Source organism: Pithys albifrons, chromosome 19 (assembly GCF_047495875.1).
Source record: "Pithys albifrons albifrons isolate INPA30051 chromosome 19, PitAlb_v1, whole genome shotgun sequence".
Classification (NCBI taxonomy): domain Eukaryota; kingdom Metazoa; phylum Chordata; class Aves; order Passeriformes; family Thamnophilidae; genus Pithys; species Pithys albifrons.
The window spans coordinates 3264662-3290440 of NC_092476.1; the positions used below are offsets into that span (position 1 = coordinate 3264662).

Genomic DNA, 25779 nt, shown 5'->3' on the forward strand with positions numbered 1-25779 from the left:
CACTGCCAGAGGGCAGGGTTGGATGAGATATTGAAAAGGAATCCTGTGAGGGTGGGCAGGCCCTGGCACAGGTGCCCAGAGAAGCTGTGGCTGCTCCATCCCTGGGAGTGTCCAAGGCGAGGCTGGAGTAACCCGGGATAGTGGAAGGTGTCCCTGCCCATGGCAGGGGTGGGACTGGATGATCAAGGTCCCTTCCAACCCAAACCATTCCATGACTCTGTGATGAAAACCAGGTGATCTGGGGGCTGCCAGGGTTGGTTGGTGCCTCACTTCCCCCCCAGCCCCACATCAACACTCAGCTCTGGTGCCAAAACGAGCCCTTTTCATGCCAGTTTAGTTTTATTTTCATGCCAAAGCTCTGATTCTCGGCTGTCTCCTCCCGTGCCACTGATTTACTCTGCGAGGGGTTTAATTACACCATTCAGGCTCCCTTAAAACACGAAGCACCGCTCGAGTTCGGCAGCAATTAAAAGGCAGTGAAGTAGATCAGCCCATCAGAGAGGGGAGAAGTAAATCAGACAATTAAAAACCTCGTTTGGAGGCGAGGGGGAAGGTCCCACCCCAAAATCCCCGTTGGGTGGGTGCAGTGGGTGCCATCCCAGCAACTGGGCTTGGGGTGGTACTGGGAGCACTGGGGGGACTGGGCACTATGGGAGGATGGAGGGCAATGGGGACAGGCACTGCTGACCCACCCAGCACCTCTCAGGGCACCCCAGTGCCCCCAAACACCATCCCAGGCACCCAAACACCACCCCAGTGCCCCCAAACACCATTCCAGACCCCCAAACACCATCCCAGTGCCCCCAAACACCACCCCAGAACCCCAAATACCATCCCTGGCCCCCAAACACCATCCCAGGCCCCCAAACACCATCCCTGGCCCCCAAACACAACCCCAGTGCCCCCAAACACCATCCCAGTGCCCCCAAACACCATCCCAGGACCCCAAACACCATCCCTGGCCCCCAAACACCACCCCAGTGCCCCCAAACACCATTCCACCATCCCCAAATACCATCCCTGGCCCCCAAACACCATCCCAGGACCCCAAACACCATCCCAGCACCCCTCAGGGCATTCCAGCACCCCCAAACAACATCCCAGCACCCCCAAACACCATCCCAGGCCCCCAAACACCATCCCTGGCCCCCAAACACAACCCCAGTGCCCCCAAACACCATCCCAGTGCCCCCAAACACCACCCCAGACCCCCAAACACCATTCCACCATCCCCAAATACCATCCAGGACCCCAAACACCACCCCAGTGCCCCCAAACAGCATTCCAGACCCCCAAACCCCACTCCAGGCCCCCTCAGGGCTGGGCAGGACAGGGGTGGGGACAGAGCAGGGGTGGGGACAGGGCCAGGAGGGGATCCCTCGCCCCCACCGCCCTCCCCAGAGAATCCAGCGGGGTTTGGGGGTGGATTTGGGGTCTGGGGGCGGTTCGGGGTTTTGAGCGAGGCTGAAGCTCTCTCTTGTGGCAAAATGGATCCATTACAGCGCTGCTCCAGGCACCGAGCCCCAGCACCTCCGGGGGGCGCTGCTGCTGGGCCAAGATGGACTCAGATGGATCTTCCCCCCCCGAGAGATGCTGAGGCGCGGGAAACTGCAACCAGCCCGCGCCTACAGCCTTGCTCCACCTTCCCGACCGCGCAGGGGTGGATCACGGAGGCTGGCAGTGCCCGGTGTCCCCTGCACCCCCCGCCGTGCCCGCACCGCGGGGCTGAGCCCCCGCCAACTCATCGCAGGTCGCGCCGCCGCGATCGCGATCGGGCGATGTTTGTCCCTCCGCCCGCGCCGTAGCGGATATAAGGCTCTGTTGCGGAAGTGCGGCTGCCATTTCCGGTCTGTGCGCAGGAGCGGCGGGTGCGCGATGGCGGCAGGGGGGAACCGGGGGGAGCGGGAGGATCCGAGGCCATCTCGGGCCATGCCAGGCCATCCTGGGCCATCCCGGGCTGCAGAGGGGACGGGGGGCGCGGGGGGAGCCGATGGCGGGCGGGGGGCGGCAATGCGGGCCGCGGGCGGCCGTGGGGACCGGGGGGTTGCGCTGACGCCATTTTGGTCCGTTTGTGCCGCAGGTCGGAGCGAGTGAGAGTGCGCTGGGACCATGGTGAGGAGGGGCTCGTGGGGGTGGGGGCGGCTGCGGGCCCGGCGGGGTGCGGGAGCCTCGGGGGTCAGGGAGGGTGGGGGGTTCTGTCCTGTCACGGGCACAGTGCAGGGTAAGGGGGTCCCTGGGGGGGTCCCGGGGGCTCAGGGTGAGCTTTGGGCTGGGAACACACCCCTGGGAGTGTCCAAGGCCGGGCTGGACGGGGCCTGGAGCAGCCTGGTCTCGTGGCTGGGGGTGGAACGGGATGAGCTTTAGGGCCCCTTCCCACCTCCCCATTCCACAATTCCATGGATCTATTTGCCTTCCCAGCCTCGGAAGATTGAGGAGATCAAGGACTTCCTGCTGACGGCACGGAGGAAGGACGCCAAGTGTGAGTGGGGGGTCCCTGGGGGCGAGGGGGGTGGCCCAGCACAGGTCCCTGGGGACACCGAGGGGCCAGTGCTGAGGGTCTATCTGTGGGTGACACGGAGTGGCTTTGGCTCCCTGTGGGCTGAGGGACACGGGGCTGCCCTCGGGGATCCCTCAGGGTGCTCCCAACCTTCCCTTCCTGCTGCTGCTCCCAGGGGGTTCAGCCAGGCCCAGGTGCAGCCCCCGGGGCCCATTCCCAAACATCCCCCTGCTCTGAAGAGCCCTGGGCTGTCAAAGCTCTGTCACGACAGAGGGTGATTCATCCTCAGACAGGAGAGTTGTTGCCAACACAAAGTGACAATTGTTGTAACGCCAGCACTGCCTTGTCTGGATGTTTGACAACCCCTCTTCCCTGGCTTGTTTGGATCCAGCTGTCACAGGATCTCTCGGGAGTGTTTTGTTCCTCAGGGTGTGGGTGAGAAGGGAGAGCTGAGCACTGAGGGAGCAGCACAGAGCTCTGGAGGGCTCTGCACGGGGCAGGGACTGGGCTGGGATCCCCTGGGGGGACAGGAGGTGTCCCTGCCAACCCTCTGCCCTGTCCCTCAGCCGTCAAGATCAAGAAGAACAAGGACAATGTGAAGTTCAAGGTGCGCTGCAGTCGGTACCTCTACACCCTGGTCATCACCGACAAGGAGAAGGCAGAGAAGCTGAAGCAGTCCCTGCCCCCAGGTATCCCAGGGGAACTGAGGGGTGGTTGGGATTGGGGGGGCAGCAAGAGCCCCCTCCCCGCTGGAGGAGTGTCCCTGCAGAGCTCCTGCTGTCCCTGAACTGGTGACACCACCGGTGCCTTGCCTGGGTCAGTGCTCAGCATTCCTGGTCAGGCAGAGGGTTCTGAGCACCTCTGATCCCAAAGGAGACAGAACTCTGAGTACCCCTTTCCATGGATGATCCCAAAGGAGACAGAACTCTGAGTACCCCTTTCCATGGATAATCCCAAAGGAGAAACAGGGGTCCAGGCATCCCTTCCATGGATAGTCCCAAAGGAGACCGAGGGCTCCAGACCCCCCTTCATGCCCGAGCCCCCCCGTCCATGGTGTCTCTCTCCTTTGCAGGTCTGGCCGTGAAGGAGCTGAAATGAGTCGGGATGAGCCGTTTATCCCCCTGTTGGATTCTCTGTGTTTCTTACAATAAATAAAAAACTGTTCTTGGTGTCACGTTTGGTGTTTCACGGCTTTGCTGTTCTTCTCTTTGGGGGTCCCGGGGCCGCTTTGGGGGGTCTGGGGGTACCAAATGGGGGGAAACCCGGACTGGATCGGCGTCGGAGTGCGGAATGAGGGACAGCCCGGACTGGATCGGGGTCGGAGTGCGGAATGAGGGACAGCCCGGACTGGATCACGGTCGGAGTGCGGAATGAGGGAAATCCCGCACTGGATTGAGCGCGTCCCCTGTGGCGGGTCCTCCGTAGCGCCCGGTCCGTGGCGGGCGGTGCCGGGGCAGTTCCCCCGCAGCAGCGCTGTGTGTGTCCCTCGGGGGTCGCTGCTGCGGGATCGCTGCGGGGACTGTCCCCGCTCCCGGGGCGGGGCCGGGGGCGTGTTCGGGGGGCGTGGGGCGGGCGGGGCGTGTGCGGGGCGGGCGGGCAGAGCCCGCGGCGTGGCGGCACCGCCGCCCCCGGCCCGGCACGGCCCCGGCCCCGGCCCCGCCATGGGGCCCGCCCGTGCCGATTACCTGGCGCCGTGGTGGGCGGCCTGGCTGCACGGGCTCCCGCACCGCGGCCCGCACCTGCAGCCCGTGCCCTCCTCTTTCCGCCCGCAGGACCCCGACTACCAGCAGGTACCGCGGGACCCGCGCTGGCCCCGGGGAGGGTCGCGCTGGCCCCGGGTGAGGGTCCCGCTCCTCCCGGGAAGGGTCACGCTGGCCCCTGGCAGGGTCGTGCTGGCCCCTGGGAGGGTCGCGCTTGCCCCGGGGAGGGTCACTCTGGCCCCTGGGAGGGGCACTCTGACCCCTGGGAGGGTCCCGTTCGCCCCGGGGAAGGCTCCACTCGCCCCGGGCAGGGTCCCGCTCGCCCCGCGCCCCCCCGTGCCCTGCCCCGGCGGTTCCCGGCGCCAGCTCTGATCTCACGGAGCACAAAGCGCCTTTCATCGCCCGGCCCCCCCGCCGGAACGGCCCGCACCGGCACCCCCGGTCCCGGCAGTGCCCGGGGGGCTGCGCTGTCCTGCCCCGCCCGAGCCCTGCCCGGAGCACCTCCAGGACCCCCGGGGGAACGGGCACCACCGGAACCCCCGAGGGAACAGGCAGGGCCGGGGTCTTTCTGCCCCGCCTTGTCGGGGCTGCACCCCCGGCTCCCCCACCCGCGGCTCGGTGGGATGGGAACAAGGACAGGGACACTTCCTCTTCCCCTCGTGACCGCCCCGTGGGGCGCTGGACGCGGCCGCATCCCGGGCACACGTGCGGGTCACGGGCACAGCCACTGACTGTCCCCTCTGACTGTCCCCTCTCTCATTCCCAGTCGCTGCTTTTCCTGGGCTTGGTGGCCGCCGTGTGCCTCGGCCTCAACCTCCTCTTCCTCGCCGTCTACCTGATCTGCGTGTGCTGCTGCAAGAGGGACCAGGACCCCGATTCCAAGCGGCCCCACTCGTGCTGTGTCACCTGGATGGCCGTCACCGCCGGGCTCATCTGCTGGTGAGGACAGGACAGGGCCCTGGCGCTGTCCCCCCATCACCGAGGGGACTCTGCGCTCCAGCCACGAGTCGCTTTAATTAGATCTGCGCAATTAAATGTGGTCCATCCCAGCCTCCTCCCGTGCAGCTGCTGGGGCAGCCCCAGGGACCAGCTGCGGGCCAGCCCTGTCCCCGTCACGGCTAATCCCGGGCGGGAGCGGGGCCGGTCGCTAATCCCAGCCCGGAGCAGATGGCGGGCAGCAGCATGACCCAGCTGGCACGTCCCTTGTGCCCGGCCTTAACTGCGACCACAGCAACTGGACAAGGGGGCACTTCTTCTCCCTGCACTGCTCCAGAGGCTTTCCAAGCCCACCTCGGTTTGGAGCAACCCCTGGCTGGGAGGACTCCCTGGCAGCTATCCCGTGTCCCCTCCCCTCCCCGGCACTCGTGGCCTGGGGGGATCAGGATGGGCCATGAGGCCCTTTGGCTGCCTGGCCACGACCCTCTCTCCAGACAAAGGGGCTGCTTTGGCGGGGCGGAGCGAGATGGCTGCCACAGAGGAGGGAGACAGGGAAACGCCACTAATGAGCTCAGCGGGCTCCCCTCTGCCCTCCCCACCATGGCAGGAGCTCTCTCTGCAGCTCTGGGGGCTTTGAACCCCCCCAGCAGCCTGTTTGTGGCCATTAAAGGGCTAGTGGTGGCCAATGGGCCAGTGTCTGCACAGTAAGGGAGCAGCACCACATGCACCAGCCACGGGTGGGCACATCCCTGGCCAGGGGCACCCCTTTGCTTGGAACCAGCTGTGACTTTCAGCCTGGCTCCACCTGGGAGCAGCGCAGTGGCCGTGGGGAGCTCACCTGGGTGCCTGGAGTGGCTCCTGTAGGCTCCTACTAGGTTTAAATGGGAGCACTTCCAGTGGATTCCCCTAATCTGCTTGGCCCGGCCCCTCCAAGCTCCCAGGGTTGGGGTTTGGTAGGAGGAGCTTCAGACCCTCTGTGTGTCCCACTGGGCACCAGCGGGAGCAGGTCCCTGTGCCATTGCTTTGGCTCTGCCCTGCCATGGGTGGGGGGTCCCTCAAAACAGGGATGCTGCAGGGAGTGTCCCCTGTCCAGCCCCTCTCCCAGGTGAGCATGTCCCTCCCCTCTGACCGTGTCCCCTCCCTGCCCACAGCGCGGCCGTCGGCATCGGCTTCTATGGGAACAGTGAGACCAACGATGGGGTATTCCAGCTGCTCTATGCCCTGGACCACGCCAACCAGACCCTCACTGGCATCGACTCACTGGTAGGACTGTGGGCAGGGTCCCCCCAGGGCACATGGATCCCCCATCCTGGGTTTGGTTGGAGCACTAGGGAGGGAGCTGGAGGGATGTCCAGGTGCTCCAGCTGAGCCCCTTGGGCAGCCATGCTGTGCTGAGCATGGGGGGTGACGTCACCTTGCAGAATGGGACCTTTGTGGCAGAATGGGAAGGGCTGGGGGGGCCATGGCAGGGCTGTCCTGGAGCATGGATTAGGCTTGAGTTTGGGGGCTTGAGATGGGGTTGTTCTCCTGGAGGAAGAGCATCCCATGAATGGGGCAAAACGGCTCGTCCAGGGATGCAGCTGATGGCAGGGAAGCCCTGGGGAAGATGATTATCCCAGGGTTCTGCCCATCCCACCTTTCCCAGGTTGCAGACACCACGCTGCAGATGCAGGGGGGGCTGGAGCAGCACGTGGCACGGCTGAACGAGGTGCTGGCCCCGCGGGGGGATTACGTGCAGACCCTCAGGCTGGTGGAGCAGCTGGCTGGGAGCATCGTCCTGCAGCTGCAGGGGCTGCCAGGCTGGCAGGGCGTCAGCGCCGACCTCACTACGCTGTCAGGACACGTCGCCTACGTGGAGTATTACCGGTGAGTGGGGACTCGGGGGGCAGCCCCTGCTGGGGCTGGGGCGTGGGTGCAGGTGGTGGAGCCTTCCTCTGTGCCCAGGTGGCTGGCCTACCTCCTCTTCTTCATCCTCGTCCTCACCGTCTGCCTGCTGGCCTGCCTGGGGCTGGCCAAGCGCTCCCGCTGCCTCCTGGCCACGTGAGTACCCTGTGGATGGGGTTGGGGGGCTGGGGGGGGCTGAGGGCACCCCACACGTGCCCCCTCGTGCTCCCCGCTCTCCACGCAGGATGTTGTGCTGTGGGCTGCTGACCCTCGTCCTCAGCTGGGCTTCCATGGCCGTGGACACGGTGGCAGCAGTGGTGAGTGGAGCTGGAGGGGAGGACAGGGCTGGTTCTGGCTGTGCCAGGGCTGTGCCAAAGTCTGTGGGCACCCTTCTGGCCCCTCAGTGTCCCACTGGTCCCCACAGGGCACCAGCGACTTCTGTGTGGCCCCAGACAAGTTCATCATGAACCAGACAGAGGATGAGATCAGTGCAGGTGAGAGCCAGCTCCGAGGTGGAGCCATGCTCAGGCAGGACCCCAAAACCTGCCCAGGGTCCAGTGCCCCCTACTGCCTTTTCTCCCCCCCTCCACTGCTCTCTGTCCCCTGGGATTCTCCTACCAATGTGTCCCATTGGCTTTGCAGCGGTGGCTCACTATTACCTGTACTGTGACCAGAGTCTCAGCAACCCCTTCCAGCAGGTATGGGGGGCCAGGCACCCTGCTTGGGGCTGCCTGGGGCTGGGGGGTCCAAGGGCTTGGGGGTCCCAGAGCTGGGAGGCTCTGTCACTGTTCCTGCTTCCCCTTGCAGGCTCTCACCGTCTTCCAGCGCTCACTCACCACGATGCAGATCCAGACCCAGGGCCTCATCCAGTATGCACTGCCCCTCTTCCCGACAGCCGAGGTATGGGAGGGGGTGCTGGGGGTCCACATGACCCCATTCTGCTGCCCAGTGCTGTCCTGACTCCTCCTTCTCATGCAGAAAGACCTGCTGGGGATCCAGCAGCTCCTCAACTCCTCAGAGACCAGCCTGCACCAGCTGACAGCCCTTCTGGACTGCCGGGGGCTGCACAAGGTGAGGGGGGGTCCCAACAGGGACAGAGCTCTGGGGTGCCCTGGCACTGCCACCAGCCCTGCCTGTCTCCCACCAGGATTACCTGGATGCCCTCATTGGGATCTGCTATGATGGGGTGGAGGGGCTGCTCTACCTGGGGCTCTTCTCCCTGCTGGCGGCCGCCTGCTTCTCCACCATCATCTGCGCAGCCCCTCGTGCATGGAAGCAGCTCACAGGACGGTGGGTCTGCCCAGAGCCCCCTGCCCAAGGCCCCCCAAGCACTGCTGCCCACAACCCCCCTGCCTGTGGTCCCCTGCAGACCCTGTGCCTGTATCTCCTGCCTGCAGGCCCCTGCCCATGCAGACATCGTACCCACAGATCCCTGCCCACATCCCCCCACCTGTGCAGCCCCCCTGCCCATAACTCCTGCCCCTGCAGCCCCCTGCCCACAGCCCCTCTGCCTGTGGTCCCCCTGCCTGCATTCCCCCTGTGTGCAGCCCCTTCCCCACTGTCCCTCACATCCCCCTGCCCTCCCCATGGGCACGGTGGGGCCACGTGCACAGCCCAATCTGGGCATGGAGCCCCTCCCACCTTTGTGGCTGGGGGTGATCAGTGTCCCCTCATCCGCAGGGACCGGGACTACGACGACATGGACGAGGATGACCCGTTCAACCCTCAGGCGCGGCGCATCGCGGGGCACCGCCCGCCGCGGGGGCAGCTCCGCAGCTTCTGCAGCTACAGCAGCAGCCTGGGCAGCCAGAGCAGCCTCCACCCCCCGGCACAGACCATGTCCAACGCCCCCGTCTCCGAGTACATGTGAGACCCCCCATCCTTTGCCCGGCTGTCCCCCCTGTGCTGGGGCAGAGCTGACGGGGGTCTCGCTGTGCCCCCCAGGAACCAGGCCGTGCTCTTCGGGGGGAACCCGCGCTACGAGAACGTGCCCCTCATCGGCAGGGGGTCTCCCCCACCCACGGTATGGTGGGCGACCGAGTGAAGTCCTTCTTGTGACCCCTGGGGGGGCGTTTCTGGGGCCGTGGAGCCCCTTGGGGTCAGCGGGAGTGGCTCAGGAGAGTGGGCAGGGACGGGTGATTCCCGTGCCCTCCTGCCCTTGCCAAGGATGTGGCTCCCCCCTGCCCAGCTCTAACCTAATTCCTGGTCAGGCTGCGGGGAGGGGGCACAGCCACGTGCTCAGGAGAGCCCGAAATAGCCCTCCCTGCCCTCCCTTCCCTGTGCTCCCTCCCCGTCCTGACTTGCAGAGGACGCCCCTCGCGGTGCCTCCCTGCACGTTCCCATTTCCCTGCTCGTTGTTAATCCCGCCCTGTCTGGTATTGCTGCTTTATTTTTTATTGCTTGTCTTTTTTTTTTTCCTTTTTTTGTCTTTTTTTATGGTTTATTTTAATTTTTGCATCCATTATTTTGGAACTAAGTTGCCCATCAAGAGTAAGTTCAGCTGCTTCTTTCTCCCTCCTTATCCCGGGGCAGCAGCCAGGTCCCCCCATCCTCACCCTCTTCTGTGCTTCCCTCCATCCCCTTTCCCTGGTTGTATTTCTGAAAGTGTGGAGAGCTCGAGGAGGGAGGAATTGAGCCATATTTTGTGCCCAGCCACGTTCCAGGAGGATTTGCAGCTCCCACACATTGGGATGCTGATCCCCACCTCCATCCCTGAAGCCCCCCCAGTTGGGCAGTGGGACATGGACACAGCTCTGGGAATGCTGCTGTGGCAGAACTGCTGTGCTCCCCTCTCCCAGGGATGATTCTTTCCATCAGGTGTAATCCCATTGCACAGACCTGGCAGCTGGAAGAGCCTCTTTCTGGTGGGAGGACACAAGTGAGGGAGATTAATTTGAGCACTTCTCCCTGCCCTGAATGAATTTACCCAGAATTCAGATCCCTGAGGAAGGGCTTTCTGAGTCCAAACTCAGAATAATCTTCCTTAATGCCTGTTGGGGTGATCCTCCCTGCTGTGAAATCCTGGAGAAATGTAATTTTGAGAGGCTGGAATTTTGGGCTCACTGTTATCCCATGGAATCATCCACACAGGGTGATTTGGGATGAATTTGTTGCTGGGCTGGAGCTGGGAAGGTGAAGGATGTACCTGGGAAGGGGCAGAGCAGAGCTGGAGGGGCTTTCACTGCAGTGCAGTAGCAGGTTTTGGGATGGTTGTAGCCTCTTTCTGGTCATTTGGCTCCCCAAGGTAGGTGTGAGCTGGAGCAGGGACAGCCCTGGGGTGACCACGAATGCCCTGGGAGATGACTGGGGACAACTGGGGCATCCCTGGGGTGGGATGTGGTGCCCAGGGAGGAGGGGGCACAGCATGGACCTGCCACCCTGGGGGTCTCACTGGTGGGGCAGGGGTTGTGTCCTGCTGTTCTGGGGGTGCTGACCCCCATGTGTGTGTCCCCACAGTGCTCCCCAGTGTTCCCTGTCCGTGGAGCTGTCCCTGGCAGAGCAGGGATTGTGTCCTGGGGGGTGCTGACCCCTGTGTGTCCCCCCACAGTACTCCCCCAGCATTCTCTGTCCATGGGGCTGTCCCTGGCAGAGCAGGGATTGTGTCCTGGGGGGTGCTGACCCCTGTGTGTCCCCCCACAGTACTCCCCCAGCATTCTCTGTCCATGGGGCTGTCCCTGGCAGAGCAGGGATTGTGTCCTGGGGGGTGCTGACCCCTGTGTGTCCCCCCACAGTACTCCCCCAGCATTCTCTGTCCATGGGGCTGTCCCTGGCAGAGCAGGGATTGTGTCCTGGGGGGTGCTGACCCCTGTGTGTCCCCCCACAGTACTCCCCCAGCATGAGAGCCACGTACCTGAGCGTCACCGATGAGCACATCCGGCACCGCGGCGACGTCCCGGCATAGGAGGGAACCAAAGAGCGCGGAGAACATGCAGTGGGAAGCGCGTCAGGGGCTGGAGGGGTGAGCCCAGAGCCCCCTGGGCATCTCCCGAGCCCCCCCTGGCAGCCCCTCAGGCTCAACCCCTCCTGCCTTACCCGGGAGACACAGAGATGCTTCTCTGGCATCGGCGTCTCCCAGCTCAGTGGGTTGGAGCCTTCAGAGGGCAAACCCTGTGCCCAGCTGCCCCCAGAGGGGGGTCCTGGCAGGACCCCTGGGCTCCCACAGCAATGCAGCACCAACCACTAGTGATCCCAACCCTTCCCCATGCCCCTTCTTGTGCCCCCCTCCTGCCCTCCAGGCTGGGGAATTTGGGATGTTCTGGCCCTGCTGGTTTCCCTGTGCTTTGCCCCTGGGACTCTGGAGCCCCTGGCACCGTGTCTGCCTCACTGCCCCCGTTCCACAGTGGTTCCTGCAGGGTGCTTGGCAGCAGGTTTTTGGGTGGTTTTAGGCTCTTTCTGGCATTTTGGCTCCCTGGGGCAAGTGTGGGCTGGGGCAGGATCCCCTCCTCCTGCAGGACAGCCCTGGGGCAGCCACAGATCCTCTGGGAGAGGGTTGGGGACCCTCCCTGGGGTGGGATGGGTTACCTGGGAGGGGACACACAGACCTGCCACCCTGGGGGACCCATCCAGCATCTCCAGGGTGGGAGACCAGCCTGGGATGAGCTGCATCCCTTGAGATCCCCAGAAGCCTCTCCATGGAGCAGGAAGGGACCCCCCACTCCATCCCCCAGAGGGCACAGACAGAGCGGTGGGTACCCCCACCCAGGGCACTACACCACCTGCCTCCCTCTCTCCATGCTCCCCGTGACTAGCATCCCTCCCCTTGGGGAAAAACTCCCATGGGATTTTGTGATTATTTTTATTTTTTTGGCTTTTAACGTTTCCATGTAACGGTACTGGTAGAAGAGCTGTTGTTAACCGCATGTGAACTAACCGAAGGACTCCGGCTGGGAGCTGGAGTCCGGCTGGATTTGTATTTGCCCTTTGGGGAGAAATAAACACTTGGACTAAATTTATCTCCTCGCGGGTTTTTTTTGGGGGGGAGAATCCGTTTCGGGGCATCCTTTAGTGGACCCTCCCAACGTGGCGTCTGTCACGTGACACGGGCGGGTGCCGCCTGCGTCACGTGATGCTGTGCCTGTGTCACGTGGCCCAGGGCGTTGCTTGGCAACGGCGCCGCGTCCCCAGTGAGGCCCTGCCGGTACCGGGACGGGCCCCACCGGGGCCTCCACGGTGTCCCCTGTCACCCAGGGCTTTGCATCCCTCCGAGCCGGGGCTCGGCTCAGTTTTGGGGCTCCCTGAGGCTCCTGCTACCTTTTTGGGGTCTTCCCAAAGCCCCCAGGCCCTCTCAGGGGGCTCCCTCCCTGGCATCCCTGCTCACGTTTGGGGTTTTCTGAGCTGTCCGTTCCCTTTTGGCACCTTTCCAAGGCCCCAGATCTCTTCTGGGGCTCGCTGAGGTTTCCACTCTCCTCCAGCACCATCTCTCCATCCCTCACAACCTGACTGCCTCTCAGAGTCCTCCCAGAGGTTCCCACTCTCTTTTGGAACTTTCTTTTCCACCCCAAGGCCCCTGCTCCGTTTTAGGGCTCTCCCTCCATCCCTCTGTTCCCTTTTAGGGCTCCTCAAGGCCCCCCACTCCCTTTTGGAGCTCTCCATCCCTGAGACTCCCACTCCTTTTAGGGTCTCTTTTTGGGGACCCTCCATCCCTCAGCCTCACCATCCTTTTTGGAGTGTTTCCTGAGGTCTCCACTCCCTTTCAGGGTCCTCTCTCCTTCCCTGAGGGCCCCCTCTTCCTTTTGGGGCCTCCCTCTCTTTAAGGGTCCTCTCTCCTTCCCTGAGCCCCCCGGGGGCTCTCCCTCCCTCCCAAGCCCCACCATGGAGATCAAGCTGGAGTACACTCGGAAGCGCAGCGAGTTCGGGCGGCCCTGCAGCTTCTCGGACCTGCCCGGGGAGGTGACCGTGGACATCCCACCAGACCCCAGCCTGGCCGCAGAGTTCATCCCACAGGACCCCGTGACCGTGGCCCTGCAGCATGGGCCTGTCATGGCTGTGCACGAGGTACAGGACACCAGGGCTGTCCCCGTCCCCCACCCCAGCAGCTGCTGTCCCCACTCCGAGGGACGGGGGGCATCAGGCAGCTTTTGGGCTCAGGTTGCTCCAATTCCTCCATGTGTCCGCTCCCCATCCCGAGAGCCACTGTCCCATCCCACGGGGACAAAGTTGGGCACCTTTTGGCATCAGGTTGCCCCAATTCTTGTGTCTCTCCTCCCATCCCAACAGATTCTTCTGTGTCCCTCCTCCCATCCCAACACCTGCTCTCCCCTCCCAGGGGGACAAAATCAGGCACATTTTGGGCACAGGTTGCTCTGATTTCTCATCCCCCTGAGGAGGTGGAGGTGAGATCCCAGGATGTCAAAAGTGGAGGGCAGTTGGCTGAGCGGTCAAGGTGTGTCTGGCACCTTCTGAGCTGAGGAGCTGTGATTCCTCCATGTGTCCCCTCCCCATCCCAATGGCTGCTCTCCCCTCCCAAAGGAACAAAGCTGGGCACATTTTGGGCTCAGGTTGCTCCAATCCCTTCACGTCCCCCCTTTCCAGGTGAACATGGAGTGGATGGAGGTGACATCCTGGGATGTCAAACATGTGGAGAGCGGTTTTCCGAGGGGACAAGGTGCGCCTGGCACCTTCTGGGCTCAGGTGTCTGATGTCTCTGTGTCCCCTGCCCAGGTGAACACGGAGCGGGTTGAGGTGACATCCCAGGGGGTGAACCACGTGGAGGGCGGGTGGCCCAAGCACATCGACCCCCGGAACTCTGACATGACCACCCGCTTCAGGGAGGAGGTGGAGAGGGATGACGTCTACACCAGAGCCATCCTGCACCTCGGCACCGTAAGGCCCTGCCCCTGCTCCCCCCACAAAGCCCCCTGACCCCCCCAGAGACACACCCTGTGCTGTCCCCGCAGCTGATGGAGCACTGCATCAGGCAGAACAATGCCATTGACATCTACGAGGAATATTTTGAGGAGGATGAGGAGCAAGAGGAAGAGGAGATCCCCTCTGCCAAAACCGTCAGTGTCCTCAGGTAGCACAGCCAGGGGGGCTCGCCAGGCTCCCCAGAGCCACAGTGGGGTCAAACCACCTTCAAAGAAGGTGGAAATGCTTTAGGAGCTATTCCAATGGCTTTAGGATGGTCCTGGATCAGTTTGTGGGTGGAGAGACTTGCAGAACCCCCCTGCTCCATCACTCCATCCCTCCCCTCCCCTCCCCTGCTGGGTGATTTGGGAATGGGAACCAGGGTCAGACTCAGCCCTGAGCATCTCCTGACGCTGCTTTAGGATTTTCCTGCTTATTTTTTGGTGCCTCAAAGGTTAATTTCGGCATCAGGGGCTGTTGGGTTGTTTTAGGTGTCAGATCTAGTAAGAGAATTGGATTTTTAGAAAGGTATAACTGGAAAGACGATTAAATCATCAACCCTTCTTCCCCCTGCCTGACCCTCCAGAGAATCATTTCCTGCACTCAAGGCTTGAGGGCTGCAGATCAGTTTAACTGTGATTCCCACAACTTCCTTTGGGAGACACTCATCCCAGGGGCTTGCAAAGTCACCTCTCTTGGATGACCTGTCACCCCAAGGGACCCAAACGAGGTCAGGAGGATGGCCACGCACCTCTCCTGGCACCCTGACGCCTGCAAGGAACTGGCCGTGGCTTATTGCAGCCTGGACTTCCAGGACAAGAGGAGTGACATGAGCTTTGATTCCTACATCTGGGATCTGGGTAAGGGGAAGGGAAAACCCACCGGTCGATAACGGAAGCACTTTGTGTCTCAGAGAGCAGATGAGGCCCCGCAGCGCCCGGGGAGGGCCAGCAGGGGGAGGTTCGTGCAGTGCAGAAATGGGGAGAAGTGGGAGCTGGGAAATAACCACTAAAATCCCACTCCATGGCTCCGGAACCACGACGGGCAGCGGAGCCACACACTTCATATGAGTTTTTAGTTTTGATGTGGTTCACCTGGGCCTATGAAAGAAGAAAGAGGCAGCAGGACCCTGGGGTGAGAATTGCCCTGATCTGTCCAAGCCTCACTCAAACCTGATGTATTTTGGGGGGAAAAGAACAAAGAGGGGTGGGGGTACCAGGAGTCTGTCCCCAGGCCAGCTCCCTTCCCTTCTTTTTGCTCTTCACTCATCCCTCCTTGGCAGGAAACCCCTACAAGCCAGAGCTCACCCTCATGCTCTCATCCCCTGCGGTGACCCTGGAATACAATCCCAAGGACTGGCATCACGTGCTGGGAGGCTGCTACAACGGGCAAATAGGTGAGGTGGGATTGGTTCAGCACAAATCTGGCTCCAGCACTGCTGTACTCACAGAAGGGCATCAGTTAGTGCTGGCTTTGGGATTATGCCACGGAAGCAGGGCTTGGAATTTGCCTGTGGACAGGTGTGTGCTCACCTGAGTGGGTACCCAGGGAGGGGAGGACAGTGCCAGGGAGCCCTTTGCAGCATTCGGGGCAGCCATGGCAAGGATGGGTGGCTGGATCCAGGGGCTGACCAGGAGGGGTGCTGTGCTCCCATCTCTCCCACCACCCTGGATCATCTCCTGGGGATGGGAAGTGTGTGGGAAGCACCTGGTGAGGTTTGCTCCCTGTTCTGACATGGGAAGGGGGAAACACATTACAAGGAAAGGAGCTGGGCAAGGGCTTTTCTTTTCCTTGCAGTGTACTGGGACACCAGGAAAGGGGGGCTGACCGTGGAGGTGACCCCTATGGGGCTCAGCCACAGGGACCCCGTGTACGGAGCAAGCTGGCTGCCCTCCAGAACAGGCACCGAGTGTTTCTCAGCCTCCACCGATGGGCAGGTGAGGGACTGGAGCAAGGCAAGGGCTGGGACAGGGGAGGGTGCCAGGTGCTCCCGGGGGGAAACCAAAAGAGCTTCCTCTGCCCATGCTGCCCCTCAGCACCCTGAGATCCAGGCCCCCCAGGCTGGCACAGGGCAGCTGCCAGGCTCCAGGGCCTTCAGCAGCCCCAGCTGAGCAGGAGCAACCCCCACAGCCCCCTGCCATGGCCTCTCCCCCACAGGTCCTGTGGTGGGACATCCGCAAGCTGTCACAGCCCAGCGACAGGCTGATCTTGGACATCACCCGGGAAGACCAGCTGAAGAATGCTCTGGGTGCCATCTCCCTGAACTTCTCACTCTCCATGGTCAGTGTCCCTGTGCCCACTGTCTGCATCCTGACCATGGGCACAGCCCAAGGGCCAGATTTGTGAAGAACTGGAATTTGATGTGCTCCCAAAACACAGGGTCCTGCTGGCATTTCAGTCCCTAAATCCCCCACTGGTGGTGTGTCCCAGGGCTTTGGCTGCAGTAGGACCCCCTCACTACCCCATCCTGCTGACAACTCTTCTCTCCTGCTCTCACCCTCAGCCCACCAAGTTCCTGGTGGGCACAGAGCAGGGCAGTATCATCAACTGCAACCGCGATGCCAAGACCCCCACGGAGAAAATCGCCAATGTTTTCAGGGGCCACATTGGGGCTGTTTACGCCGTGGCCAGGAGCCCCTTCTACCCCAAAGTCTTCCTGTCAGTCGGGGACTGGACTGCTCGGATCTGGTCAGAGGAGATCCTGGATTCATCATCAATTATGGAGACCAAGTAGGTGTCAGGGTGTGTTTCCTTGGCCAAAAGCCATCCCTGGGTGGCAGAGCATGTTCAGGGCAGGTGACAGCGGGCTCTGGGCAGCTTGGCGTGGTGGGACAGGCCAGTGGCCGAGGCAGAGCAGTGCCAGTGTGGCTGACGTGCAGCTCTGCTGGCAGATGCCATGTTCCCTACCTGCTGGATGGGTGCTGGAGCCCCGTGAAGCCGGCCGTGTTCTTCACTGCCAGGTCAGATGGGACCCTGGACGTCTGGGACTTCCTTTTCCACCAGAAGAACCCTTCCCTCAGCCTCAAGGTGGGTCCCCAGTACCTCTGGGCCCCTCACCCTGAGAGGGGAGTGAGTTTGGCAGCCACGTGAATTTGCCTCTGCCTGATCATCCTACGCAATTTCCAGGGCCAAGTGCCACCACCTACATGTCCCCTGTCCCCAGGTGAGCAACGAGCCCCTCTTCAGCCTGTGCCCGCAGGACAACGGGCGCATCATTGGCTGTGGCACCAAGCAAGGCACTGTCACCCTCGTGGAGATCTCCTCAGGGCTCTGCACCCTCCGGAAGAATGAGAAGTCCCTGGCCTCCACGGTGTGTGCCAGGTCCCAGCCGAGCCCCTCACCAGGGGCACGGCACCAGCCCCGCACGCTGAGCTCTGCCCACAGACCCAAGCTGTCCCCAGACACAACAGAGGGTCCCCTGTGCCCCCACCCTGCTCAGCCCCAAATCCCACCACAGATGTTCGAGCGGGAGGCACGGCGGGAGAAGGCCCTGCTGGACAAACAGCGGGAGCTGCAGGTGCGGGAGCAGCTCCTGGCACAAGCCAAGGGGCGAGAGGAGAAGGAGGATCCCCAGGAGGTGTTCAAGCAGACCCGCACGGAATTCTTCTCCATCATCCAGGCAGAGAAGCGGAGGAGGGGAGACGCAGAGCCTGAAAAGGTACCAGGGGTGGGGCACAGGGGCACACTGGGCACCCCAGTAGAGACCCCACCAAGGACAGGGGACAGGGTCAGCCTTTGTCTTCCAGGATGAAGAGGAGGCAGCTGTGCAGGAATAGGAAAAGGAGGAGGAGAAGGATGCCAAGGTCAGTGCGCTCCAGCTTCGCCTTCCTTTCCCCTCCATGCCAGAGCTGCTGCTCCATGGCTCCTGCAGGGATGAGGCCACTGGCCCTGAGCTGGGCAGCACTCATGGGGCTCTTGGCCCCATGGGCTGGGCCCTGCACAGCCCCCTAACCCCACAGCTGCTCCCTGGCCCTTGGCATCCTGGTTTTCTTTGTGGTGAATAAACCAGTGCTTTCCACGTCATATTTCCTCTTTTGGCACAGCAGGGTTGAGCAAAGGGTGGGAAAGTTATGTCCTCCTGCTCCTCCTGTCCCCTCCTCGAGCCAGGACATGGCTCAACACCAGTGGCTGAGCACAGTGGAGAGTCCACATGGCAGCTCAGGGTGTCCCAACACCATGGAACAGGGCACAGCAGGGTGGCTGGTGGCAGCAGAGGGGTCCTGGTCACCTCCAGGCTCCCTCCCGGCTGGATGGTGCTGCTGAGCACAGCCCGGTATCCCCCACCCGCCACTGTCCCTGCGGGAGCAGCCCCCAGCTGGCTTATCAGCACTGGGTAAACACAGCCCGCCCGGCAGCCGCCCCGACTCCTCACCCCCGCTAATTAATCATTAACGAGCTGCCGGCAGCGCTGGTGCAGTGATGGGGACATCGCACAGATAGAACCCTGGGAACTGGGAGAGAGTGTCACCCCAAAGATGCCCACATGTCCCACACTTATTTTCTGATTTATTAGGAAGGGGATGGGGGTGCCCAGACAGAGATGGGGCAGCTGCCACCAGCAGCAGGGATGGTGCCCCCCATTCCTCCTCCACTGGCAGAGACAGATGGACTCCTCACCCACAACTCTGGCAGCTCCCATTTTTCCCCTGAGCTGGACCCAGCTGCCCACACAGAGGGATCTCACTGGTGCAGGGGTGGCACCACAGGAAGGATGGGCTGTCCCTGTCCCCATCCCTGCACCCGTTGGGGTCTGTGATGTGCCCGTAGGTGGCACGTTTCGCCTGCTGCACCTCCTGCCCAGTGCTGGAGGGTTCCCAGCATCCCCCATCCCCAAGGACGGCGATGGGGACGGGACATGGCAGGGGGACTCTGGGGGAGGGGTGGGCAGTGCAGAGCAGGAGGACCCAGCGTTGTCCCCATGGGGCTGGCATGGCAGCAGGACCCGGCTGTCCCTGGTTACTTCTTCACCTTGATGAGGGAGTGGTAGACGGGTTTGATGATGATGTGGAGGTGTAGGGAGTTGTCGATGAGGTACTCGGAGGTGCGTTTCTGCAGGTCGGCGTGCACCAGGAAATCGGGCGCCTCGTCCGAGCTCTGGTGGAAGCTGTAGGCGTGTTTCACCAGCACCCGGCCCTGCTGCCGCACGCCCACCAGCACCGTCTTCTGGAAGCTGACCCCGGCAAAGTCAGGGCTGCTCATGGCCGGGGTGATGACGAGCCGCGGGCGCCCGTCCTCGATGCGCACGGGCTGGATGGCGCCCGACACCGAGTCCGAGTAGACGGGGCGCAGGCTGACGGGCAGCCAGCGCGGCGAGAACAGCACGTTCCAGGTCACCCTCTTGCCGGCGTCATGGCTGCTGGGGCCCAGCTGGGTCTGGAAGCTGGTGCTGCGGTCATCCCGCGCCGGGTTGGTGATGACCCACTGGGAGCCCCAGCTGGGCGCGAGGTAGTTGCGGGGCAGGAACATGCTGCAGTTGACATCGAAGTACTTGGCGAAGTGGAGTGGGGAGGCAGCGTGGAACTGGAAAGCCTGGAAGAGCAGGTCCTGCACCGCGCCGCGGTGCCGCGCCAGCACCGCCGATTGCACCTGCAGCCGGAACAGCTGGCTGGGCGCGATCATGGGGTAGCGGATGGAGCGCAGCACCCGCTCGGCCACGGGCGCCTCGGGCTGCCGGCGGCTCAGCCAGCCCTCCACGGCGGTGTAGAGCTCCAGCTCACTGTGCAGCACCAGGTCGGAGCGCTCCAGCAGCAGCAGCAGCAGCTCCACGCTCACCGAGCCCCACTCGGCGCTGCCCAGCACCGCCGACAGGTTCCAGGCCAGGAACTGGAGGCAGCTCTCCTGCAGTGCCGTGTCCCCAACGCGCACGGCATAGTGGTACCAGCCCACCACGTGGCCCTGGCTCGACTCGCTGGCCAGGTGGCTCCTCATGTACTCGGCCACGCCGCGCTGCAACCCCCACACCCGGTACTTGCTGGCCAGTTGGTGTAGGGGGATGGCCTGGTGCAGCAGGATGGACACCCCCCCGCAGTACAGGTACCTGGGGCAGAGTGTGGGTGGTGACACTGGGGACCCCCAACTCCAGCAGTGCAGTTCCCAGGGGAGCAGCCTCCATCCTGGGCTGTACCCCTCTGGGTACCCCCACCCTTTGGGTCCCCGTGGTCCCCAGAGCAGCATCTCCCCTCCCGGGCTGCATCCTGTGGGATCCCCAGGGAACCGTTCCCCTCCTTGGATGCATCCCTCTGGGTATCCCCATCCCACAGCGGCCCACGGTGCCCAGGGGAACATCCTCCTTCCTTGGCTGCATTCCATGTAGTCCCTGGGGAGCATCTGCCTTCTTTGGCTGCATTCCTCCAGGGATGCCTATTCCACAGGATCTCCATGGGCCCCAAGGGAGAATCCTTCATCCTGGGCTGCATCCCTTTTGACATACCATTCCCATGGGGTCCGTGTGGTCCCCAGGAGAGCTGCATGCCCATAACATCCTCATCTCATGGGGTTCCCAGGGGAGCCACATCTTCCCTGACATCCCCATCCCATGGGGTCCCCATGGAAGCCCCATCTTCCCTTGCATCCCACGGGGTCCCCACGCACCTGATGAACTTCTCAAAGAGCGCGGCGGTCTCGGGCGGCTCGTGCAGGGTGATGACACTCTGGTTGCGCAGGAGGCTCTCGAACACCTCGCTCTGGAGGCTGAGCAGCAGCTGGTGAGTGTGGAACACCTTGGCCTCGTCGGAGGCGGCCGAGCGCACCCGCAGCACCGAGTCGCTGCCGTTCCCGTTCTGCAGCAGCTCCTGCAGCCGCTGCAGCAGCGTCAGCGAGTGGTTGATGGTGGCAGCCGTGGTGTCCCCGCTAAGGTCGGCTTTTTGGGCTGTAGGGAGATGGGACTGTCCCAGTGCTGCACCCCAGGCAGCCCAGGGGACCCAGCTGTGGGGCGGTGTGGGGTTATCAGGGGCTGTGCACCTCCTCCCCCTGCTCCCCCAGTGCCAAAGGGCTGCTGTTGCCAAAGGGGAGCAGGAGGACAAAGGGACTTGAGGGCGTTTGTGTCCTTGAGAGCCAAAAATCTGCCTTCCTGCAGCAGAAGGGCTGAGACCACCATGTCCCAGGCCGGGACGTGCTGGGAAATGGCTGGGTGCCGGCAGCTCTGGCTCACAGCCCAGTCTGCCCTGTGCTTGCTGTGGGCACAGCGAGCCCCAGGCATTGCCACAACCTCCACATCCCAGATGCATACACAGGGCATGGAGAGACAGGCACACTCTGTCCCACACCCAGGGATGGGGGTCCCAAGGTCCAAGCAGCCTGGGGCACTGGCTGCCCTAGTGTCACTGTGGGCCTGTGCTGGGATCCCATCAGGGGCTGGAAAGGGACCTGGGAATGTCATGGAGAACCTTTCTCCCTTTCTTCTTCTCCCTTCCTGGCACCACTCCCACCCGCTCCTCAGAGCATCCTTCCCCCAGGAGGAATTTGGCTCCATCTGCCTCAAATCCATCTTGCTTCTCAAATCCCATCTTGCCAGCGGATTACCCTTCCCAGCACAGGCTTAAGTCCAGCTGAGCAGGGATGGGGAAGGGGAGCAGGAGCCCCATACCCCACAGTGCTGGACATTGTTGCCAGCAGCACTGGCCCTTCCCTGGGCACAACCCAGCTCCAAGGGGCACGGCAATAAGGCACAGTGACTCCAAGAGCCACTTGCATCCCTCCCAGGCACCCAGAGGCTGCTGGACAGCCCATGGGCACCATCACCCCTGGCTGAGCCGCACAGCAGGAATCACTCCTCGGGGTCACTCCATGCCTCCCCCCGCCACGGCCACCCTTACCGGCTTGCACGGTGAGGAGGAGGAGGAGGAAGGCGGCGGCGCAGCCCCAGCGCCGGGCGGCCACGGGCCGGGCGCCCGTCAGCCTGGCCATGGCGTCGCAGGCGCATCTGCCGGCTCTGCGGGGCACACGCTGCCCGCCCGGTCCTTATGTAGGACACGCGCCCTCCCGGCCCTCCCAGCCCGCGCCGCCACATCGATTGGTGGAAACTGGGACCGGCCGTTGCCAAGGGAACCGCTTCCAGCCTCCCTTCATCCCACCCCGACCCCCAGTCCCGCACCCCGGGGTGGTGTGACGGGGCGCCCCGAGGGGCACTGGCACGGCACGGGGACGTCGCCGTGTGTCCCCTGCTCCTGCCACCGCCGCGTCAGAGCCCCACGCGCGGCCGCGGTCCTTTGTGCGGGCAGCGGGGTCTTTGCATTCAGGGCACAGCTCGGTGGCCTCCCGCTCCCCCGGCTCATGGGGATTCATGCCGGCAGCAGCCCATCACCATGGCATCCGGGCTGCCGGTACGAACCGCCTGCCCTTTTCCCAGCCTTTGCAGCCAAGAGGCCACCCGTTCACCCTGGGAGGCCTCCGATGGCCCACCCCAATGCCTCTTGAGGGGCTTCACCACGGGGCTGGGGTGGCGTTTGTCCCCCTAAAGCCCCAGTGCCATAGGCTGGGGCTGGGTGCCCCCACCCTGCTACCAGAGGTGAGTATCCCACTTTGGCTGCGGGCCTGGTGGTACCAGTGGGTGGGGAGCAGCCCAGCTCACATGGGCACAGCAGCCCCTTCCTCACTGCCAGGGCTCCCCCAGCACCACACTCAGCCCAGAGACCCTGCACAAGGTCAGCACCTGGACCAGCTCCTGGGGACACCACCAGCGAGACCCTGTGACCTTGGCAGTGCCAGAGCTGTATGGGGGATATGAACCATTGCCAGTTACTGAGTGTTCCGTCCAGCTTAGTGGGCTCAGGGCTGGTACCCACGGCACCCAGAGGTGACAACATGGGATGGCTGTGCCTCTTTTGCACCCCAGGACCCTTGGGGGCATCATGGTGTGGCCATGGGTTGGGGAATGCAGTGATTGCGGGGGCTCCATGCCAGGCTGGGGACTCCAGCTGGGTGGATGGTGCTCAGCCCATCTGGCCCTTGGCACCAGCTTGTCCAGCCCTGGCATGGTGCTGCCACTGCTGACACCTGGCCAGGGGTCCTGTAGTGCCAGAGGGGGCTTCTGAGGACAGGTTTGGGCTCATGTGGGTCTCAGTGCCAAGGAGACCCATTGCCTGGCACAGCTGAGCTGGGACATGGGCTTAGATGGGAACATCTGGAAGAGGTTGAGCGTGGGCAGATGTTGCCACAGCTGCCAGGGGAGTGGGATCAGCATCTGGCCAAGACACACAGGGAAAGGGGCTGGGGGCAAACCACCCAACCACCCCTATGCCATGCTCCTGGGGATCCCTCTTGTTTCGCAGGGATGGGCAGGTGGATGATGCTGTGCCAGCTGTGTGTTACCCACAAAAACACAGTGCCAGGAGAATGCCCAGCCCAGGATGGTGTCCCTGCACCACGGTGGGGTGGGGACTGAGGGCCCCTGCTGTGGCACAGCCTGTTCATGGCTCACCACGTCCCCTGACGCCTCATTTCACCCCCTGCCTGATAAACAACAGCTTGTGGGAGCGTGTGCCCGGTGAGTCGCCGGCACTGTGCCAGCCCGGGTGCCACCCACAGCCCGGGGACCCCCTTGTCCCCCACTGTGGCATCGGCTGGTCATGGGCCATGGCAGGGCACAGGAGATTGTGAGGCTGGTGTTGGGGGGCACCAGGGGACAGGGTGACATCCCTCAGCCCCCGGTGAGGTGGGGCAGCAGCTGTGCTGACCCAGAGATTGCGGCTGAGGCAGCGCAGAGCTGGCTCACCATAGCGACCTGTGCCAGGCAGCAGTGCCAGGGCATCGCCCCCGTGGGTTGGTTGGCACCAGAGGAGTGGGAGACTCCTCAGTGGCCCCAGGGACAGGCAGGGGACATCAGCCAGCCCACCCCTCCCCGTGCTGCTGGGGAAACTGGGGCTCAGGCAGGGTGTCCTGGCAGTGGGCCCTCGGGAACACCCAGGGCAGAGCCCAGCAGGGACCTGTGGGCAGCACACACGGGTTCACACTCGTGTGCCCCTCACGTGTCACATCCCGGGCACACCCACTCCTCTGTGTCCCCAGAGGTGGCCGTGGACCCTGGACCCGCTTACCCCTGTAACACCATCCCTGTTGCTCCAGGGTGAAGACAAGCTCTGCCACAGCCCCTCGGAGCTTTCCAGGTGTCCCCTTCCCTGGCCCCGCGGGAGCCGCCGGGCCCGGTGACGTCCCCGTGCCCCGCCAGCCCAGCCCGCGGCGCTGCCCATGGCTCTGCCCACGCCGCTCTCCCTCCGCCCCGCGTCCCGCGCTCCGGGAGGCTGTGACATGCTGCGGGCGCAGGAGGGGACACGGACACCGACGGGGACAAGGACAGGGACGCGGACACTGAGTGGAACACGGCCACCAGTGACTCTACGGGCCCAGGGAAGGTGGCACCGCACGCCCAGCGGGTGGCATTGGGGCCACCGAGGTGAGAGCCCCTGTCCCGCAGGATTTGGGGAGCGAGATCCGGGCGGGGGGCGCAAAGGGGGCTCAGAGCAGACCCGCCCCCACCAGCAGCGCAAAGGGGATCCGGGATGGGAAAGGGTTAAAGGCGCTCCCGCCGCCGCCTCAGCCGATCGATGCACCAGTTCCCTGGGGGACTTGGAGGGACGGGACGCGCTCCTGCTGATTAGCCGGAGCTAATTTGCAGTTAATTGGCACCCCCCCTTCTCCATCTCCCTCTTCATCTCTCCCGGGCTCTGCTCAGCATTGACTCTTCCATCCCGGCCGGGAGTCCCAGGGCCGTGGAGCTGGGACCCCCAGGATCCCACACACACCTCGGGCAGTGCTGAGGGAGCAGATTCATCACAGGGTGTCTTGGAACGGGAGAGAGACCTGACCGACCTCCCCGGTCCCGGAGCCATCGGGGGTCTGCCCAGACTGGGCAGTTTGGGGTCCCCGTGGGGCCAGCGGCGGACTGGGAGCGGAACGGTGCCCAGTACCCCCTGTCCCAGCTCAGGACCCCCTCCTGTATTCTGTAGCCCCCGATCCCTGGTCCCCCCACAATCCCCCGGCCCAGGGACCCCGCGCTGCGCCGTGCTCGGGACTCCCCCGACATCCCCGATGCCAGGAGCCGCCAGGACCCCGCATCCTCCTCCGGCACGGGGACCCGGGGGTCGCGATGCACAGGGGGATGATAATTTTGGGGGAATTCTGACCAATCAGAACGCAGCGCTCAGCTCTGACTGGAGAACAGCTCTCTGATTGGTTCCGTTTATCCAATAGGAGCGCAGGGCTCGGGAGGGGGTGGAGCCGTTCGGGTTTATGAATGGGCGAGGGCAGCGTGGGCACGATCCGGGCACGGGGCGTGGGCAGGGATGGGGCAGGGACCGGGCAGGGATAGGGACACGGATACACACACAGATAGGGATGCGGATACAGATAAGGATATAGGCAGGGCCGTGGGTAAGGCCGTGGGCAGGGCGACTGCCAGACTCCAACCTGTGCCTCAGCTTGAGGAGCTGGCAAAGGATCCAACTGGCAGCCTGAAGATGGCAACTCCCTTTTTGGCAGCACTGGGACCACACTTTGGCACCTCTGGGTCCTCCCCATCACCACTGGGACCCAGCGGGTGCACTCAGCCCGGGCTGGGGGCCAGAGCCTCCCTCCCCTGGCACCTTCCCAAGAACATGGTGTTTTAACCTGGTTTTCTACAAAAAAGGGCTGGGGGATAAAGAAGGAGCAGCTCTGGCAGTGGGGGCTCATCCAGGACATGGCACAGGGGGCTCAAAGTGCTTTGGCTCCCCCGGGTGCAGCACGTTCTGGAGCTGCCCATTGACCATGGATGCTGCAGGACAAGGGACCTGCGATCTATCCCACTGGGGACACCGGTGTGACAGTCCCTGTCCCCAGGCCCCCAGTGCCATGTTGTGGCTGACCTCCCCCCCAGGTGCCATCAGGATCCTCATCCCCCTGATGCTCCCATCTCCCCTCACAGCCAGTCCTTGTTGGAAG

At 63.3% G+C, this 25779-nt stretch overlaps 4 protein-coding genes across 4 annotated transcripts; 3 read left to right on the forward strand and 1 right to left on the reverse strand.

Annotated features, from left to right (window-relative positions):
• Positions 1 to 1813: 1813 nt before the first annotated feature.
• On the forward strand, positions 1814 to 3671 carry RPL38 (ribosomal protein L38). The gene is made up of 5 exons (XM_071573597.1): positions 1814 to 1868; positions 2081 to 2112; positions 2419 to 2479; positions 3064 to 3186; positions 3570 to 3671. Exons 2-5 carry the CDS (start codon positions 2110 to 2112, stop codon positions 3593 to 3595), a joined length of 213 nt encoding a protein of 70 aa, XP_071429698.1. The 5' UTR covers positions 1814 to 1868; positions 2081 to 2109; the 3' UTR covers positions 3596 to 3671.
• Positions 3672 to 4074: 403 nt separating this feature from the next.
• TTYH2 (tweety family member 2) lies at positions 4075 to 11965 on the forward strand. The gene is made up of 14 exons (XM_071573408.1): positions 4075 to 4287; positions 4964 to 5136; positions 6285 to 6396; positions 6779 to 6999; positions 7078 to 7173; positions 7262 to 7334; positions 7442 to 7511; positions 7660 to 7715; positions 7825 to 7917; positions 7996 to 8088; positions 8165 to 8307; positions 8698 to 8883; positions 8962 to 9040; positions 10841 to 11965. The coding sequence occupies exons 1-14, from the start codon at positions 4159 to 4161 to the stop codon at positions 10916 to 10918; spliced, it is 1602 nt and encodes a 533-aa protein (XP_071429509.1). The 5' UTR covers positions 4075 to 4158; the 3' UTR covers positions 10919 to 11965.
• Positions 11966 to 12828: 863 nt separating this feature from the next.
• Positions 12829 to 17753, forward strand: DNAI2 (dynein axonemal intermediate chain 2). The gene is made up of 12 exons (XM_071573647.1): positions 12829 to 13011; positions 13678 to 13839; positions 13914 to 14032; positions 14581 to 14723; positions 15146 to 15259; positions 15661 to 15800; positions 16021 to 16143; positions 16367 to 16593; positions 16755 to 16890; positions 17027 to 17173; positions 17321 to 17521; positions 17610 to 17753. The coding sequence occupies exons 1-12, from the start codon at positions 12829 to 12831 to the stop codon at positions 17637 to 17639; spliced, it is 1725 nt and encodes a 574-aa protein (XP_071429748.1). The 3' UTR covers positions 17640 to 17753.
• A 605-nt stretch (positions 17754 to 18358) lies between these two features.
• BTBD17 (BTB domain containing 17) lies at positions 18359 to 21800 on the reverse strand. Its single transcript, XM_071573610.1, has 3 exons — positions 21678 to 21800; positions 20455 to 20731; positions 18359 to 19900 (listed from the first exon to the last, which is right to left on the reverse strand). Exons 1-3 carry the CDS (start codon positions 21766 to 21768, stop codon positions 18820 to 18822), a joined length of 1449 nt encoding a protein of 482 aa, XP_071429711.1. The 5' UTR covers positions 21769 to 21800; the 3' UTR covers positions 18359 to 18819.
• Positions 21801 to 25779: the final 3979 nt, after the last annotated feature.

Bases quoted from the DNA above. Each gene is read 5' to 3' on its own strand.
- DNAI2 (XM_071573647.1), top strand. From the start codon at position 12,829: ATGGAGATCAAGCTGGAGTACACTCGGAAGCGCAGCGAGTTCGGGCGG. The intron at 13,840-13,913 runs GTAAGGCCCTGC...CTGTCCCCGCAG, and splicing joins CCATCCTGCACCTCGGCACC to CTGATGGAGCACTGCATCAG. The intron at 17,522-17,609 runs GTACCAGGGGTG...TTTGTCTTCCAG, and splicing joins GAGACGCAGAGCCTGAAAAG to GATGAAGAGGAGGCAGCTGT.
- BTBD17 (XM_071573610.1), bottom strand. From the start codon at position 21,768: ATGGCCAGGCTGACGGGCGCCCGGCCCGTGGCCGCCCGGCGCTGGGGC. The intron at 20,732-21,677 runs GTAAGGGTGGCC...ATCTCCCTACAG, and splicing joins CCTCCTCACCGTGCAAGCCG to CCCAAAAAGCCGACCTTAGC. The intron at 19,901-20,454 runs GTGCGTGGGGAC...ACTCTGCCCCAG, and splicing joins CTCTTTGAGAAGTTCATCAG to GTACCTGTACTGCGGGGGGG.
- RPL38 (XM_071573597.1), top strand. The intron at 2,480-3,063 runs GTGAGTGGGGGG...CCTGTCCCTCAG, and splicing joins ACGGAGGAAGGACGCCAAGT to CCGTCAAGATCAAGAAGAAC. The intron at 3,187-3,569 runs GTATCCCAGGGG...TCTCCTTTGCAG, and splicing joins GAAGCAGTCCCTGCCCCCAG to GTCTGGCCGTGAAGGAGCTG.
- TTYH2 (XM_071573408.1), top strand. From the start codon at position 4,159: ATGGGGCCCGCCCGTGCCGATTACCTGGCGCCGTGGTGGGCGGCCTGG. The intron at 5,137-6,284 runs GTGAGGACAGGA...CCCTGCCCACAG, and splicing joins ACCGCCGGGCTCATCTGCTG to CGCGGCCGTCGGCATCGGCT. The intron at 7,335-7,441 runs GTGAGTGGAGCT...TGGTCCCCACAG, and splicing joins TGGACACGGTGGCAGCAGTG to GGCACCAGCGACTTCTGTGT.